General features: G+C 47.7%; 1 protein-coding gene across 1 annotated transcript; it reads right to left on the bottom strand.

Annotated features, from left to right (window-relative positions):
- Positions 1–611: 611 nt before the first annotated feature.
- Positions 612–12,309, bottom strand: adamts1 (ADAM metallopeptidase with thrombospondin type 1 motif, 1). The gene is made up of 9 exons (XM_063050278.1): positions 11,531–12,309; positions 10,627–11,052; positions 10,291–10,423; positions 9,278–9,448; positions 8,228–8,514; positions 6,459–6,645; positions 5,927–6,105; positions 5,129–5,304; positions 612–3,644 (listed from the first exon to the last, which is right to left on the bottom strand). The coding sequence occupies exons 1-9, from the start codon at positions 12,026–12,028 to the stop codon at positions 2,906–2,908; spliced, it is 2,796 nt and encodes a 931-aa protein (XP_062906348.1). The 5' UTR covers positions 12,029–12,309; the 3' UTR covers positions 612–2,905.
- Positions 12,310–13,923: the final 1,614 nt, after the last annotated feature.

Genomic DNA, 13,923 nt, shown 5'->3' with positions numbered 1-13,923 from the left:
CTTCCCCCTCCATTTTTCTGTCATCCCCGTGGCCATCTATGAGGCTTTTAAATGTCTCTAATGCCTCTGTCACAGGGAGGACTGAAAGACTGACTCCCATGTACTCCATGTAGGAATACCAACAGAGCATCGGTGGCACAACTGAGTGACAGCACGAGAGATTATTTTCCACACAAGGACTCCATGGTGAGCACTAGAGTCCACATTAAATGATCATTGAAAGTGGAAAACCCGTGCCAGTCACAATTTACTTGACAAGATTAAACAGAAAGCAGAAAGGCTTAACAACTTTTGTTAAGACACCAATTAGTAAATACAGGTGCTTGCGAAACCTAGAAGCCCAGGGCTCCACAGCAAGCTCGAGGCTTGCTGGACTCACGACATGCCTGTTCCACCACTCTTGGCAGAGCCTTCAAACACACCCTCCACTCTGTCAAAAACAAAAACACCTACATTTGACATCCCCCCTTTACTTTCCTCCAATCACCTTAAAATTATAAGTGAGAGATATCTCTTTTTCAAATAATATAGCCGAGTCTTTAATCTAATAATGTAGAAATCGGATTTCACCACACACTCACACAGTAAAAACAAGACACAAAAATTATGTCAATCACTTTTATTACCTCCTAGTGACAAATTATACTGTATAAATAGTCTATTCTTGTTAAATGTCCTTTGTTTCTTTTTTTAAAAAAGCGATAACTTAAAGATTATATTATACAAAGCTTTAAAAAAATAAATAAGTTTTTGAAATCTGTACAAAATGGTAAATCCTTCACAGAAGGAGTTTAAATACTTTTACTTATAAAGTACACCTTGCTGGTCTTGGTGCGAGTTTTAATATGTACATTCTTCATGTAACTCTGCGGATTTCAGATTTGTAGCGTTGTATTAATAGCAGCCTGTGAATAGCATAGTTTAAGTTGTTTTCTTTTTCATAAATCTCACCCTTCATTTCTGAGGTAGGTGGGAACTGACTTGGTCACAAGCCAAGGAAATGATCGGTACCAGACTATGTGCCAGGGGGGTAGGATGTTGTTGGGCAATACCTTGTGATAGAGTTGTAGAAAAAGAGAATATCCCCCCCAACCCCACTTCCAATCCAACTTCACCCTTTCACGAGGACACTGATCTACGCAAGGTTGGAACTTGCGTCTTGCTCTCAAGCTCTCTGTTCTCTTCAAGCTTGCCAACTTTTCAACTGTCCATCCCCGTCTGCCCTCGGGAAGGTGTTGGTGAGCTACCTTTTTGACCTACTGCAGGCCACTGACACCGCTAAGGGAGGGAATTCTGGGATTTTGACCCAACCACAATGGTGACGTTGAGGTCAGGATGGTGCGCGGCCTCGTGTCCTCACAATAGTGGGAAGTGAGGATTTGGACCAATTCATGCCTCCTGTGACCCCAGGCTAGAACACAAGAACACAATGGCAAAGCCCTGAACAGTGCCCTCACTACCATTCAGGTGCGAATGGAACTAATCAAACTTTCCTTCCTTTAGTGCCAAGGTTTTGTACCCACCCATTTATCTTTCAGTATTCCAACCCAAAACTTACTCCGTACTCCTTTCACACTGAGCAAGAAGCCAGGAATTGGCTTCACCACAGGGTGAATGGCATAAAGAACTGGAAACAAACCAACCCCTTCAGCTGTCCAATGATGGCAGGGCCATGAATTCTCATTGAAACCTACTGAATATTGAAAGGCCTAGACAGAGTGGACATGGAGAGGATGTTTCCTATAGTGGGGGAGTCTAGGACCAGAGGACATTGGGGAGGTTCTCGAGAATGATTCTGGAAATGAAAGGGTTAAAGTATTAAGAGCCGAATTCTGCTCCTATATCTTATGGTCTACTTGATACTGTATTATTGTTTAGTACCAATGGTAATATCAGATATTGTTCTCTGTGGGGCATGAGTGAGCATCAAGTAAAATACCCAGTGGCATTAAGATTCAACTCTCAATAACGCTGTGGGAACAGGGATATTTAGAAATATATCTAAAACACAAGGTCATTTCCTCAAAGAAAGGAACATTCTAGATGAAACAATCTTGGTTATTCTGTAACAAAAGGTGATACTTATGAACTAAGGAATTTCATACTTATCTAAGAGCAAATACAAATCTGTTTTCACTGTCAACAGTGAAATATATCTGAATATTAACAAGACTACTTGGTGTGAGAGAGAAACAATGCAAGCATTGAGCTTCTCATCTTTCCCGTCCCCGCCCTCCCCTCCACTATCTACCAATCTGTTATGACTAACTCAAACATTCATTGTCAAAGGGAAATATGTGTGGGATGACTATCATGTCATGCCACATGACAATGGACTCGGACAGCCTTTCAGTGCATTTAGGTTGAACATAAATCTTATCTGAACTGGCGACACCCAAGATTCTGCAGATGTTGGAAAATGTCGAGCAACACACACACACACACAAGAAGCTGGAGGAACTCAGCAAGTCAGGCTGCAGCTATGGAGTGGAATGAACACTTGACATTTTAGACCACAAGACAGAGAATTAGGCCCATTTGGCCCATCAAGTCTGCTGCACCATTCTATCACGGCTGATTTTTTTTTACCCCTCTCAATCCCATTCTCCTGCCTTCTCCCCATAGCCTTTGACACCCTGACTAATCAAGAACCCATCAACCTCCACTTTAAATATACCCAATGACTTGGCCTCCATAGCCGTCTCAGATTCTCCACCCTCCGGTTAAAGAAATTCCTCCTCATTTCTGTTGCAAAGTGACAGAGTGAACTCCTGATAAAGGAGTGCCTAAATGTCAACTGTTCGCATCTCTCCATAGATGCTGACTGACACGGTGAGTCCTTCCAGCTTTTTGTGTGTGCATGCGTGTTGCTCATCTGAATTGTCCTTCGACTGGTGTTGATTCCTTAGTTACAAGCCTGCACAGTGCAAAGGCCAATCAGGTGCTTTGGCTTCTTCGAGCTGTTGCAGCTCTCCAGCGGAAGCACCTGACCATCGCGTGTGACGCATTTCAGAGACCTCTTCCTAAAGCCCTTCCCACAAGTCTTAGAGCAGGCTGACCACTCACCGAGCAGCCACCTTGGGCAGGGCACGTCCGCGCACAGCCGCAGGTCGTCGGGCTTCAGTTCCTTCCTGCAGTCGCTGGCCGGCAGCCCGTAGTTACCCAGGCACTGCACCGACCGGCGCTGCAGGCCCAGCCCGCAGGTCTTGGAACATTCCCCCCACTCTCCGATCACCCACTCCGAGGTCACCGTCTCTTTGATGGCGTTGAAAGACAGCTTCTTGGGGCTGGACTTTGCTGGCTGCTGCAGCAAGTCTTTCTTCACAAAGAACGTGAATTTGATCCGCGGGCGCGTGGAGTCCCCCACTGAGAGTACCTCAACCACCAAGGGCTCCTTGAGGGCGCCAAAGCTGCGAATCCTCTCCAGCGACACCGAGGAGCCAGTGTACCTCAGGTTTGTGCCGTGGTACGAAATGTCCTGCTCCAAAGTGGACAAGGTGTATTCTCCGTTCAGCAGGTAGGTGCCGTCAAGCTTCTTCAGTGCCAGATAGCTCCCATCATGCCTTGTACCTCGAACGCTACGTTGCTTAATGTCAATGTTAGTCGCTCCAGCAGGGATGGTGACAACTTCTTGGTAACCGGGTCTGTCAGAAGAGAGAAAAAAAAACAGGGTCAACTTAATCCAATGCTTTTCCTTTCCAAAGTCACTATAACCACTTTCTCAACCCTCCCTGTCCAAAATCAATGTGTGGTTTATTTCAACCTTCACTTTTACAAGCCAGGAATTTGATGGATGTGACTATATATACACCATTGCAAGACACAGGAGCAGAATTAGGCCATTTATTTATATAGTTAGGGGGCCCCAAGACTTTTGCATAGTACTGCAGTAATTTTAGGTATTGCACTGTACTACTGCCACAAAAAAACCCCCCACAAATTTCATGACATGAGATTGATGATAAACCTGCTTCTGATACGGGTCTCTATTGTGAACAGAGTGGGAAGGGGGTAGGGAGAGGGGAATTGTGGCTGGGAAAAAAGGGGAAGGGGGAGGGGAGGAAGCATGAAGCACTGGAGAGTCATTCTGTAATGATCAATAAACCAATTGTTTGGAATCAAATGACCATGCCTGGTGCCTCAGGGCTGAGTGTGTGTGCCAACCCCTGGCACTCCTCCTCTGCCACCTGTCCCACACCCCTCCCATGGCACTCCACCCTCTTCATCTGCTCCTGCCAGATTTACAGACTCGTTCTCCGTTCCATGTTGACAAACACAGTACAGTTCCAATGTCTGAGCCACCCTAACTGTATACACGTGCCCAAGACAGTACTTTGAGGGGCACCTTTCGAGGAACTACTTCACTCAGGAGGATGGTGTGAGTGTGGCACGAGTTGCCGGCAGAAGAGACAAATGCTGTAAATCGTGGACCACGATCTTGTTGTTGCTTTTGGAGGCTCGAGTGTCTCAATGACCTGGAGAGCGATGCTGGCTGGATTCAGGGCTGTATGCTTTGGCTCATGGTAGGGTCACCCATGCCAAACAGGTCAAAGGGTACAGATCAGACTAATAGCGGCCCACCAGGATCGGCAGTTCACCTCAGGGCCAACGACTGTGATTGGTCAAAAAACAAACCGTTGCGTACACAGCAACGAAGATTCCTTCTATGTGGTCAAGGACAGACAAGGATGAACGACTGGCCGTCTAACAGGCAATTAATTAATTAAACTAACGGTTGGTGTAAAGCTATTACAGTGCCAGCTGCAAGACTGGGTTTCGATTCCTGTGGCTGTCTGTACATTCTCCCCGTGACCATGTGAGTTTCCTCTCATGTGCCAAGGATAGACAGGTTGGGGTTGGTAACATGTGGGCACACTATGTTGGTGCCAGAAGCCAGGCCCTTGCAGGCTGCCCAGCACATTCCTCACTGATCTGATCCGACACTGACAACGCATTTCACGGCATGTTTCCACATACGTGTAACAAATAAAGATCGTCTTTTTAAATTTTTAAAGACACAAAGTCAGCGATAATTCTGATATTCCCTTCAGAGCTTTAAACGAAAACTAGTGCCTGTAGCAAGATTGTATACAAGAGAATTAAAAAAAGGTGAAAAGGGAGCTCTTACTTTGAACGCTCAAGAGAACCGCTGATCTTCTTGCAAGTTAAACCCTTGCCTTTGCACACACCGCACTTATCGAACTTCTTGTTGGAGCCAATGATGCGGTCACAGCCAGCCTTGACACACTGCCCCTGGACACAGACAGACGTGGAGTCTGGGCTACATGGAGTCCCGTCGGCAACCTGCAGGGGAAGGAACACACTCCTTTACCATGCTGGATAAGCTACCTTAACGGTAAATGACATTGCAGGGATAAACAGCACTAGACCTGTGCAAGGGAATTACTCACAAGATAGCTTCAGTGTATTAGAGCAGTACAGGAACAGTCCCTCTGGCCCAAAATCTTGTACCAAGTTTGCTGATAGTTAAATGCTTAACACAACTAATCACTTCTGCCTACACAATGTCCACATGGGCCAAATGCAGAGGCTGATGGTCTGTTGTACGACTACAACCACTAATGCGAACGAGGGATAGTAATTTTGGCAGAGCAATCAGACCATGGCAGTACTCCCCTCCGTTCCTCGGGACAGGGTTGGTGCACTGCCTGAACAAACACTGCACTCTGCTGCCAGACATGTGTGAACACTCCCCCTCATGTGCAAATTTAAATAAACCGAACTTCACAGGCTGGAGAACCTTCACATTTGCAGTACCCTTAAGAAGTGACAAGCTCTTGATCTGTATAAACATGACAGAATTTGTTCCAGCTGCCCTCTAGTAAACAGAAACCCTACAGCTCCGCAGAAAACTAACCAGCCGGGCAAGCGGCCAAAGGGAGCGGATTTCTGACGGAAGACGTACCTTGGGCTGGAGCACAAAGTAGTACCCAGTGCCCTTTGCCCGACAAATGAGTTTGCACCGATCCTTGGGAGAGACACCAGCGTATTTTGGGATCCACTCGACCGCAGGTAATCCTCCAAAGGCAGTGGACTTCGAGAAGTCATTGTGGGCCTCGCACTGCTCCTCACGGAATGTTTTGCCTGTGTTGCACAAGAAACAGATGGGGTTAAGGTCAAGGTCGCCAGTCAGCTCAAGGTCAAGCGCGTGCAGTGACACTTTCATCAAAGGCCAAGTGTTAGCACAGTGGAGAAGGAACATGCAGAATGACCAAATACACTATAGCAGGTCCTGGAGCCCTTCAGCCCATCTGGTAAACGCTGAACTATTATTCTGCTTAGTCCAATCGACCCACACCCAGCCCATAGCCCTCCATTCCCTTTCCATCCCAGTTCTTATCCAAATTCCTCTTAAATGTTGAAATCGGACCCCCACCCGCCGCTTCCGCTGACAAGTTACTCTCAGCATCCTCTGAGTAATCTCGCCTGGGTCTTACCGTTCTTGTACGGGCAGTCCATGGTGTTGCAGGACCTGTACTGTACTCTTTTCCCTTCGCAGTACTTCCCGCCGTTCCTTGGGACTGGGTTGTCGCATTGCCTGAACGAATACTGCACTCCGCCGCCACACGTGCGTGAACATTCGCCCCAGGTGCCCCACGTTCCCCAGCCGCCGTGCACAGGGGTCTGTGAAGACAAGTAAAGCAGGCAAATGAGAACAAAGCTGGTAACAGAGTTACACACACACACACACAAAATACTCAGCACATCAGGAAGCATCTATGGAAATGAACAGATAGTCGACTTTTCAGGCCGAGACCCTTCTTCGCGACTGAGAAGGGAGATGATGCAAAGGGGGAAGAAGAGGAGTCTAAGACCAGAGGACACAGCCTCAAAACAGAGGGGAATCCTTTCAGAACAGAGATGAGGAGGAACTTCTTTAGCCAGAGGGTGGTGAATCTGTGGAATTCGTTGTCATAGGCGGCTGTGGAGGCCATGTCATTGGGTATATTTAAGGCAAAGGTTGATAGATTCTTGATTAGTCAGGGAATGAATGGATACTGGGAGAAGGCAGGAGACTGAGGCTTAGGGAAAATGGATTAGCCGTGATGAAATGGTGGAGCAGACTCGATGGGCCAAATGGCCTAATTCTGCTTTTCCATCTTATGGCCTTACCTTCTGGTAGGAGTTGCCCTGGAGCCACAGATCAGCTCGTAAATCATTTTGCCGGTCTACTAAACACTCATTCAAGTACACAAGGCCATAAGACATCGGGGCAGAATCAGGCCATTTGGCCCCTCAAGTCTGCCCTACCATTCCATCATGGCTGATTTATTATCTGTCTCAGCCCCATTCTCCTATCTTCTACTATAACCTTTGATACCCTTACTAATCAAGAATCTATCAACTTCCTCAAATCTATCGTCCACTTTAAATATACCCAACCCTGTCTGTGGCAATGGATTCCACAGATTCACCACTCTCTGGAGAAAAAGATTCCTCCTGATCTTTGTTCTGAAGGAACGTCCTTCTGTTCTGAGGCTGTATCCTTTGGTCCTAGGCTCCCCCACTATTAGAAACACGCTCTCCACATCCCCTCTAGATCATCTAGGCCTTTCAATATTCAGTAGGTTTCAATGAGATCCCCCCCACTACTCATTTCTCTACACTCCAGCGAGTACAGGCCCATCAAAGGCTCTTCATACATTAACCCTTTCATTCCTGGGGTCATTTACGTGAACCTCCTCTGCACTCTCCCCAATGCCAGCAATCCTTTCTCAGATAAGGGGCCCAGAACTGCTCACAATATTCCAAGTGTGGTCTGGCCAATGCCTTACAGATCTTAACCAAACAAATGTTTGTTTTCAAAGCCTCAAGTACGTGGCTCCTTCTGCTCCAGGGACAATACCTTTGATCAGTACTTCCAGTTCCTTTTAGCCCATGTCTATCCTTGAATGTTCTTGGTATCCAGGAGCCTGTTGTGCCTTTCCCTTCCCTTGGCTGAGCCAGGCCTCTTGTGCGGTAACTTCACATGGCTGGCTACCTCTCTGCAGATAACTGCCAGGAGCTGACTTGGAGGCAGATAAACCTTTGAAAGGCTGAGAAATTGTGGGCTAAGGGGAGCTGGGCACAGAAGACAATCTGAGGCCATTATATACAAAATGGGCATTTATAACCCCAGGGGAACCCGAACTTGCACCAATTAAATAACTAACACAAGCAGGATTTGCGGGCAGCCGGGGAAAAACCAAAGCCAGGAGGTACGTACATTATAATCCTTCACGCTCGATTGGTTGACACATCTCCCCTCGATGCACCACTTCCCCTGTCCGCAGCGGGTGCCGTCAGCCCAGGGGAAGTGCTTGGTCTGGCAGATGAGCATCTCGCCGGCCATGCCGGTACACCAGAGCAGCGAGCAGGTGCTGCCGGCGTCCGGACAGAGCCGCGAGTCTTCCCCAAAAGTCAACTGGCACTGGCGGTCTGCATCATAGGTGGTTCCTGGCATCTCCCGGGGAAGCTGGATGGGCCTCTGAGGTTTGTCCAACAGGCATTCTCCTGAGAACAGAGGTGCAGAGACAATCATCACCTTACGTTAACCACAGCTCAACAAGGTTGTTTATTGTCATTCTTCAGCACGAGTGTAAAGGAGAACAAAATGATTGTTACTCTGGATCCGATGCAGAATAAAAACATTAGCAAAAAGAGCACAAAAACCTCACAGTAAATATAAACGCAATTCTATAAAACACAATGTACAAGTAATGGTTTGGTGTGGATGTATCTACACAAGACTAGCTTATAAAAATAGACTGTCTGTACAGAAAGTGATGCTAGGTACAGGAGTATCAGTACACAAGGTGACTCTGACAGGAAATGTTAAAGTGCCAATGTGATTCTTGGCAAGAGGAACTCTTCTAGGTAGTAACAGGGCGCAGGAAAATGTCTGGGCATTTTAAAGGCTGCACTCAAAATAAGAAAATAAAAATCAGCTGAATAGGAATATATTTTTTTAAAAGATACAAATTAATTTCAAAAAATGCAAATTACACCAAAGCAACTTAATAAATAAGTTAATTACAAATTAAAATAAAGAAATATTAAGGGGAAAAAAAGCATTGATACAATTAGAAAGAATTGAAAATATGTTTGGGCAGTTTGAAGACTTATTGCTGTTTGCAGTTGGTTCCTCCGATAATTTATTCTTCTCTATTTATTAATGATTATGCCTGCAATTGATGGTGTATATTTTGCTAATATCCATAGCCAATAAAATTCACTGCCTGGAAAACTAACTTTTCCTCGAGCCAAGAGCTCTTACCGTGCCCATTGTCCAGGAAAGAAGTGATCATGTAAGCACTGCAGACAGACCAGGGTTGGTTGCGATCCAGGTTGGAGAGCGTGGACGCCATCATGTGGGAGTTGCTACTTGTCAGCTGGACAGAATGGAGACACTGACGCGCATCATCGTGAGGCATGTTGAACACGTGTCCTAAATGGTGGGTAACAAGAGGAGATGCTTGATGTTACGTTTGGACAGATGCCAGGTCATGCCACCCTATACACCCGTCTGAAACACAAGGAGATCTCCAGACGCTGGTAATCCAAAGCAACGCAGCAAATGCTGGAGGAGCTCAGCATGAATGGAAAAAAGCAGACAGCCGACACCTTTCTTCACTGACTCCTCATTTAATACTGCACACACCCAGGGTGCAAATTTGGCCAGAGTTGTCACTACTACACCACACTAGTGTGGTGGTCAATGCGATGTTATTTTTTTGGGGGGGGGGGGAATGGACTCCAGTGTTCAACTCCTTCAAGGTCTGTAAGGAGTTCACAAAGTTTGCCAGAAAGCTGGCATAGCCACCTTGCTGTAAGATCGGGGTTCAGTTCCCCCCTCTGCCTGACAGGAGTTTGCACGTTCCCAAAATGCCGATGGGACTCAGCAGATCAGGCAGCATTTTGTGTGTGTTGCTCTGGATTTGCAGTATCTGCAGGATCTCTTGTGTTTGCACGTTCTCCCGGTAACCTCCAGTGTTTCTTCCGGGTTATCCGGTTTCCTCACACAAAGACGGGATGAGTTGTGGGCATACCGTGTTGGCGCACCAATCGTCGCAACACTTGCGGGACGGCACAGCGCAATCGCCGCTGATTTGACGCAGACAGCGTATTTTACTAGATGTTTCAATGTTCATGTGACAAATGAAGCTGATTTTAAACCAATCTGACTATCCGTAGCCAGTGCAACCAGCGGCCAGATCAGGAATGTAAAGGGCGGTTCTCCCGCAACGCGCGTCGGGGGCGGGGAGGAATTCCTGGGGCGGGGACACTTACCCAGTTCATGCGCCGCCGTGAACGAAGCTTGGAGTCCATCGTCTTCGATGACTGAGCAGCTTCTACCGGGGTCACAGATGGTCCCAACGTCGGCCATCCCCAGCGTATCGCACGTCTTGGCTCCACACAGATCCTTCAGTGGCAAAAGACGAAGATGGCGTTTAGTAAACCAGCGGGAAGGCGGGGGTAGAAAGAGCTCATAATTAATGCTTGACAGCCGTCTTTCGCCGTAGGGCTCGGGTAGAGGGAAACATTGTAAATGGTTCGACTTTAAAAGATGCTTAGGGGGTGAACGCGAATGCTAATCGGCTGGTGCGGATGGGAATTTGGACTTACGGTTCGGGTGAAGAGGATGGCTGTGTCGTAGTGCTCGGGGTTCCGGTCGCTGGCGACGTTATGCTGCCTTTGCCAGCTGCAGAAGTTCCTTAGGGTCAGGGCGGCGTTGGAGGACACGGCGGGACCCTTCTCCCTGTCGTAGACCACCAGGATCTTCACCACCACCAGGTTGATGGAGTTCTTGATGCTGGGGTGCTTGTACAGCTTGGCGGCCACTGCCATCAAGGTCAGGAGGTAGTGCTTGAGGCCGGCGCCGTGGAATTCCGCCATGGATTGATCCGCTACCAGCAAGGTCTCCACGTAGCGAGGAGAGGAGACGAATCGCTTGGCTCGGCGGTGCCCGGCCGTCGCTGGCGGGACGGGGTCTTCCTCCGGTCCTGGCCGCTGGGACTCGCCGCCACCCTGGGCTGCATTCTGATCACTGACCTGAGACATTCAACAAATAAAAAACGATTATAGTCTGACACGCAAACCCGGGATTCAGTCTTCCCGTCATAGCAGCAGCTTTGGGTTTAAATTTCTCACAGTGGCGCAATCGGTAGAACAGCTGCCGCGGGCACTTGGTGTCGCAAGTTCGATCCCGACGCCGGGCGCTGTGGGAGGGGATCGTGCTCCCTGGAAATTAGTTGATGCAAGTCACCCCTAAAGGGGGGAGGGCACAATAATGCGTGTGTGTGTGTGTGTGTCGGGGGGGGGGGAAGGAACTGTTACTGGAATCTGGAAAATAATTGTGGACGGGTGGGAAAGGAGAAATAAAAGATCTAAATAAAAACAAAACAGGTCGGGCAGCATCTGCGGAGGCAGAAACAGTCCCTATTGCGGAATTGTTCCGCGTGGAGTTTAATGGACCGAATTCTCCTCCGTCAAGGAGGTGCAGAGAATCGCAATGCAGCCGCCAGCTCACCCCGCACTTGGAGCCGGCAGAAGGTCCCATGCTTGTCCTCCGGATCAGGTGCGCTCCGGCGCGCCCAAGGGTGCTCTGGTTACTGGGCTGGATGTGGTACTGGTGTCCGGCGACCACGAAGGCGCCCAGGAGACCGTGGCAGAGACTGAGGGCTGCCACGGAGCCGGGCAGCGAATTGACCGTGCCGGTGTAGAAACAGTGACCCAGGTCGCCGTCCTCTTCCTCGACCTTCTGCTCGGCCTTGCCCAGCCTCTGCAGGGTGAGAGCGGGCGCCAGGAAGCTGCGGTCCGCTGTCAGCTCCAACGTGAACTCCTGTCCGAAAGCCCGAAGCCGGTAGGAGACCTTCTCCCCCAGCTCCCTGGCTCCGTTTTCCCGGGCACCTCCCTGTGATCCGCCGCTCAGCTGCAGCGGGTAGACGAGGCTCTCTTCCGGGGCTGCAGCGGCAGCCCGAGCGGGGCTGAATATCGCCAGGATAGGCAGCAGAACTAGGCAGAACATCTTCAACAGATCCACAATCCTCAGCAGGAACTCTGCAGCCGCCGTCTCTCAACTTTTCAATTGCAAAACTTTTCTTCGACTTCAATGCACTAATTCAACAAAAAAATATAAAATGCAGTCTCTCTCCCGGAGATTGGATTAGAAATAAATTATTAGTAGGATCAGTTCTGGATTGTCTCAATTCTCCTGCAGCCGGGTGCACAGACTTTATGTGGTTGCTCTCTCTTTCCCAGCGCCGATGGTTTTTACGCTCCTTGGTTTCTGCCGCTCTTCGTGCTCCCGGCGATCCTTTTATACACCCGCTAGCTCGCTTTCCGAAGCAGCCCCTCGCCCGGGCCCCCGCCCTCTCCTTTCCCCATCACAGTTTGTAACCTATCCCAAGCAAGTGCGTAAGCGAGAGTTGAGAGTTCCAGCTGGCGAGAAGCCGACTACTCCCCAGGGGTTTCGGAAAGTCAATCGAGTAACTCCTCTCTCTCTCCCTCCCCTTCTATTCCGTGAAGCCCCGAGCCGGTCTGTGTAACCCGCTGTCACAGGCGCAACTTGCCTGAGACACACCCCGGAGCTGAATTCCTGCGTAAAAATCATACAGGGACAAAGAGAAAACGTTCTTTGCCCAAAGTCTCCTAAACAAAACAAATGTAAACGCGAATCGCTCAATTCCTCCGTTTCAAGTTTTTTTTAAAAACTGTCACGTTTCCGGTGACCGCCATCGACCATTTGAAAATTGTCTTCAGATTGAAAACTCGGTGGAGGAACTGAGGCCGGCACAGGCTTGTGCCTCTTAAGGCGGATCTTGCAATTGTAGAATCTTTTACAAGATTTACAAGAAAAATCATTGAGAATTGTTTTAAGGATATTTCTAAGGCCACTAGACCGCAACAAAACGTTCCTGTAAAATAATAACGAAATTTTAAACGCAGATATCGAGATCCCATCTGCTTCGTAATGACATTCATAGTGAAACATGTTTCGTCCACCTTTAAGAAAATCTCGGCCAGTCTGCTTCTTTGCTTACCACTCCCGAATCAAACTCAAAAGTAATTACACATCTGGACAGAACTAAAAGCTAGCTTTATTTTCCAAAGACTTAACTCGATGGGACAACCCCCCCCGAAACAAAATGCTAACAAATTGATTGCAACTTTATCATCTAAAACAATATTTTTTTTCAAAAAAAGCATTTATAAGAATGTTATTATCGATGCTCAATTTAATGAGTGAAGACTAAACCGGATTTATTTGGTTTGATTTAATTTCTTTTAAATCCAACTTTTAATAAAAAGACTTCCATGTGTGGTTCAAGATGGCCCGCGGCTGATTTGGATCTTTTAAGTCTACTGTTTAGTTACTGGCAAATTTACCCTGAATTCTCCGTCCCCGAACTTGTCTGTTTTTATTTTGTAAGGATACACCCCAGTTTTTTCTTAAAAACACCGGCAGTCCTTTCAAAAGTAAGTCAGGTGTCTGTGAAACAAATTATATTTTGTTCAGTTTTGGATTAGTGAGCCGTTCTCGGGCCTCTGCACTGCAAGTAATTTTTTTAATTTTAGGCCATAATATCAAACAATCCACTATATTACAGTTAATTCTGACAATGTCAATAAATATAAAATACTGCCTTTAAGTTATCTCATGTTCAAATCCTTCCCAGTCATAACGCCCACCTACTTTCCCTCAAGTTGAACACATACGCAACTCCCAAAACCGTCAGCAGATGGCGACTCTTGACCGCACATTTGCTTCCACTGTAACCCCACCCCTGCGCCAATATTTTAACCGACTTGTGATGTTCAGGCGGAGTGCAGGGGAACAGTTGTAGGTCAATAGACAAAATTTCAGCCGCTTTCATGGTCCTAGTGCGAGCAAACAGTTTAGATCTAACAACCACTTTCATC

The sequence above is a fragment of the Mobula hypostoma genome, chromosome 6, assembly GCF_963921235.1.
Source record: "Mobula hypostoma chromosome 6, sMobHyp1.1, whole genome shotgun sequence".
Taxonomy (NCBI): Eukaryota; Metazoa; Chordata; class Chondrichthyes; order Myliobatiformes; family Myliobatidae; genus Mobula; species Mobula hypostoma.
Note: the sequence above shows the minus strand (reverse complement) of the source record. Positions and strands in the feature narration are given on the sequence as shown.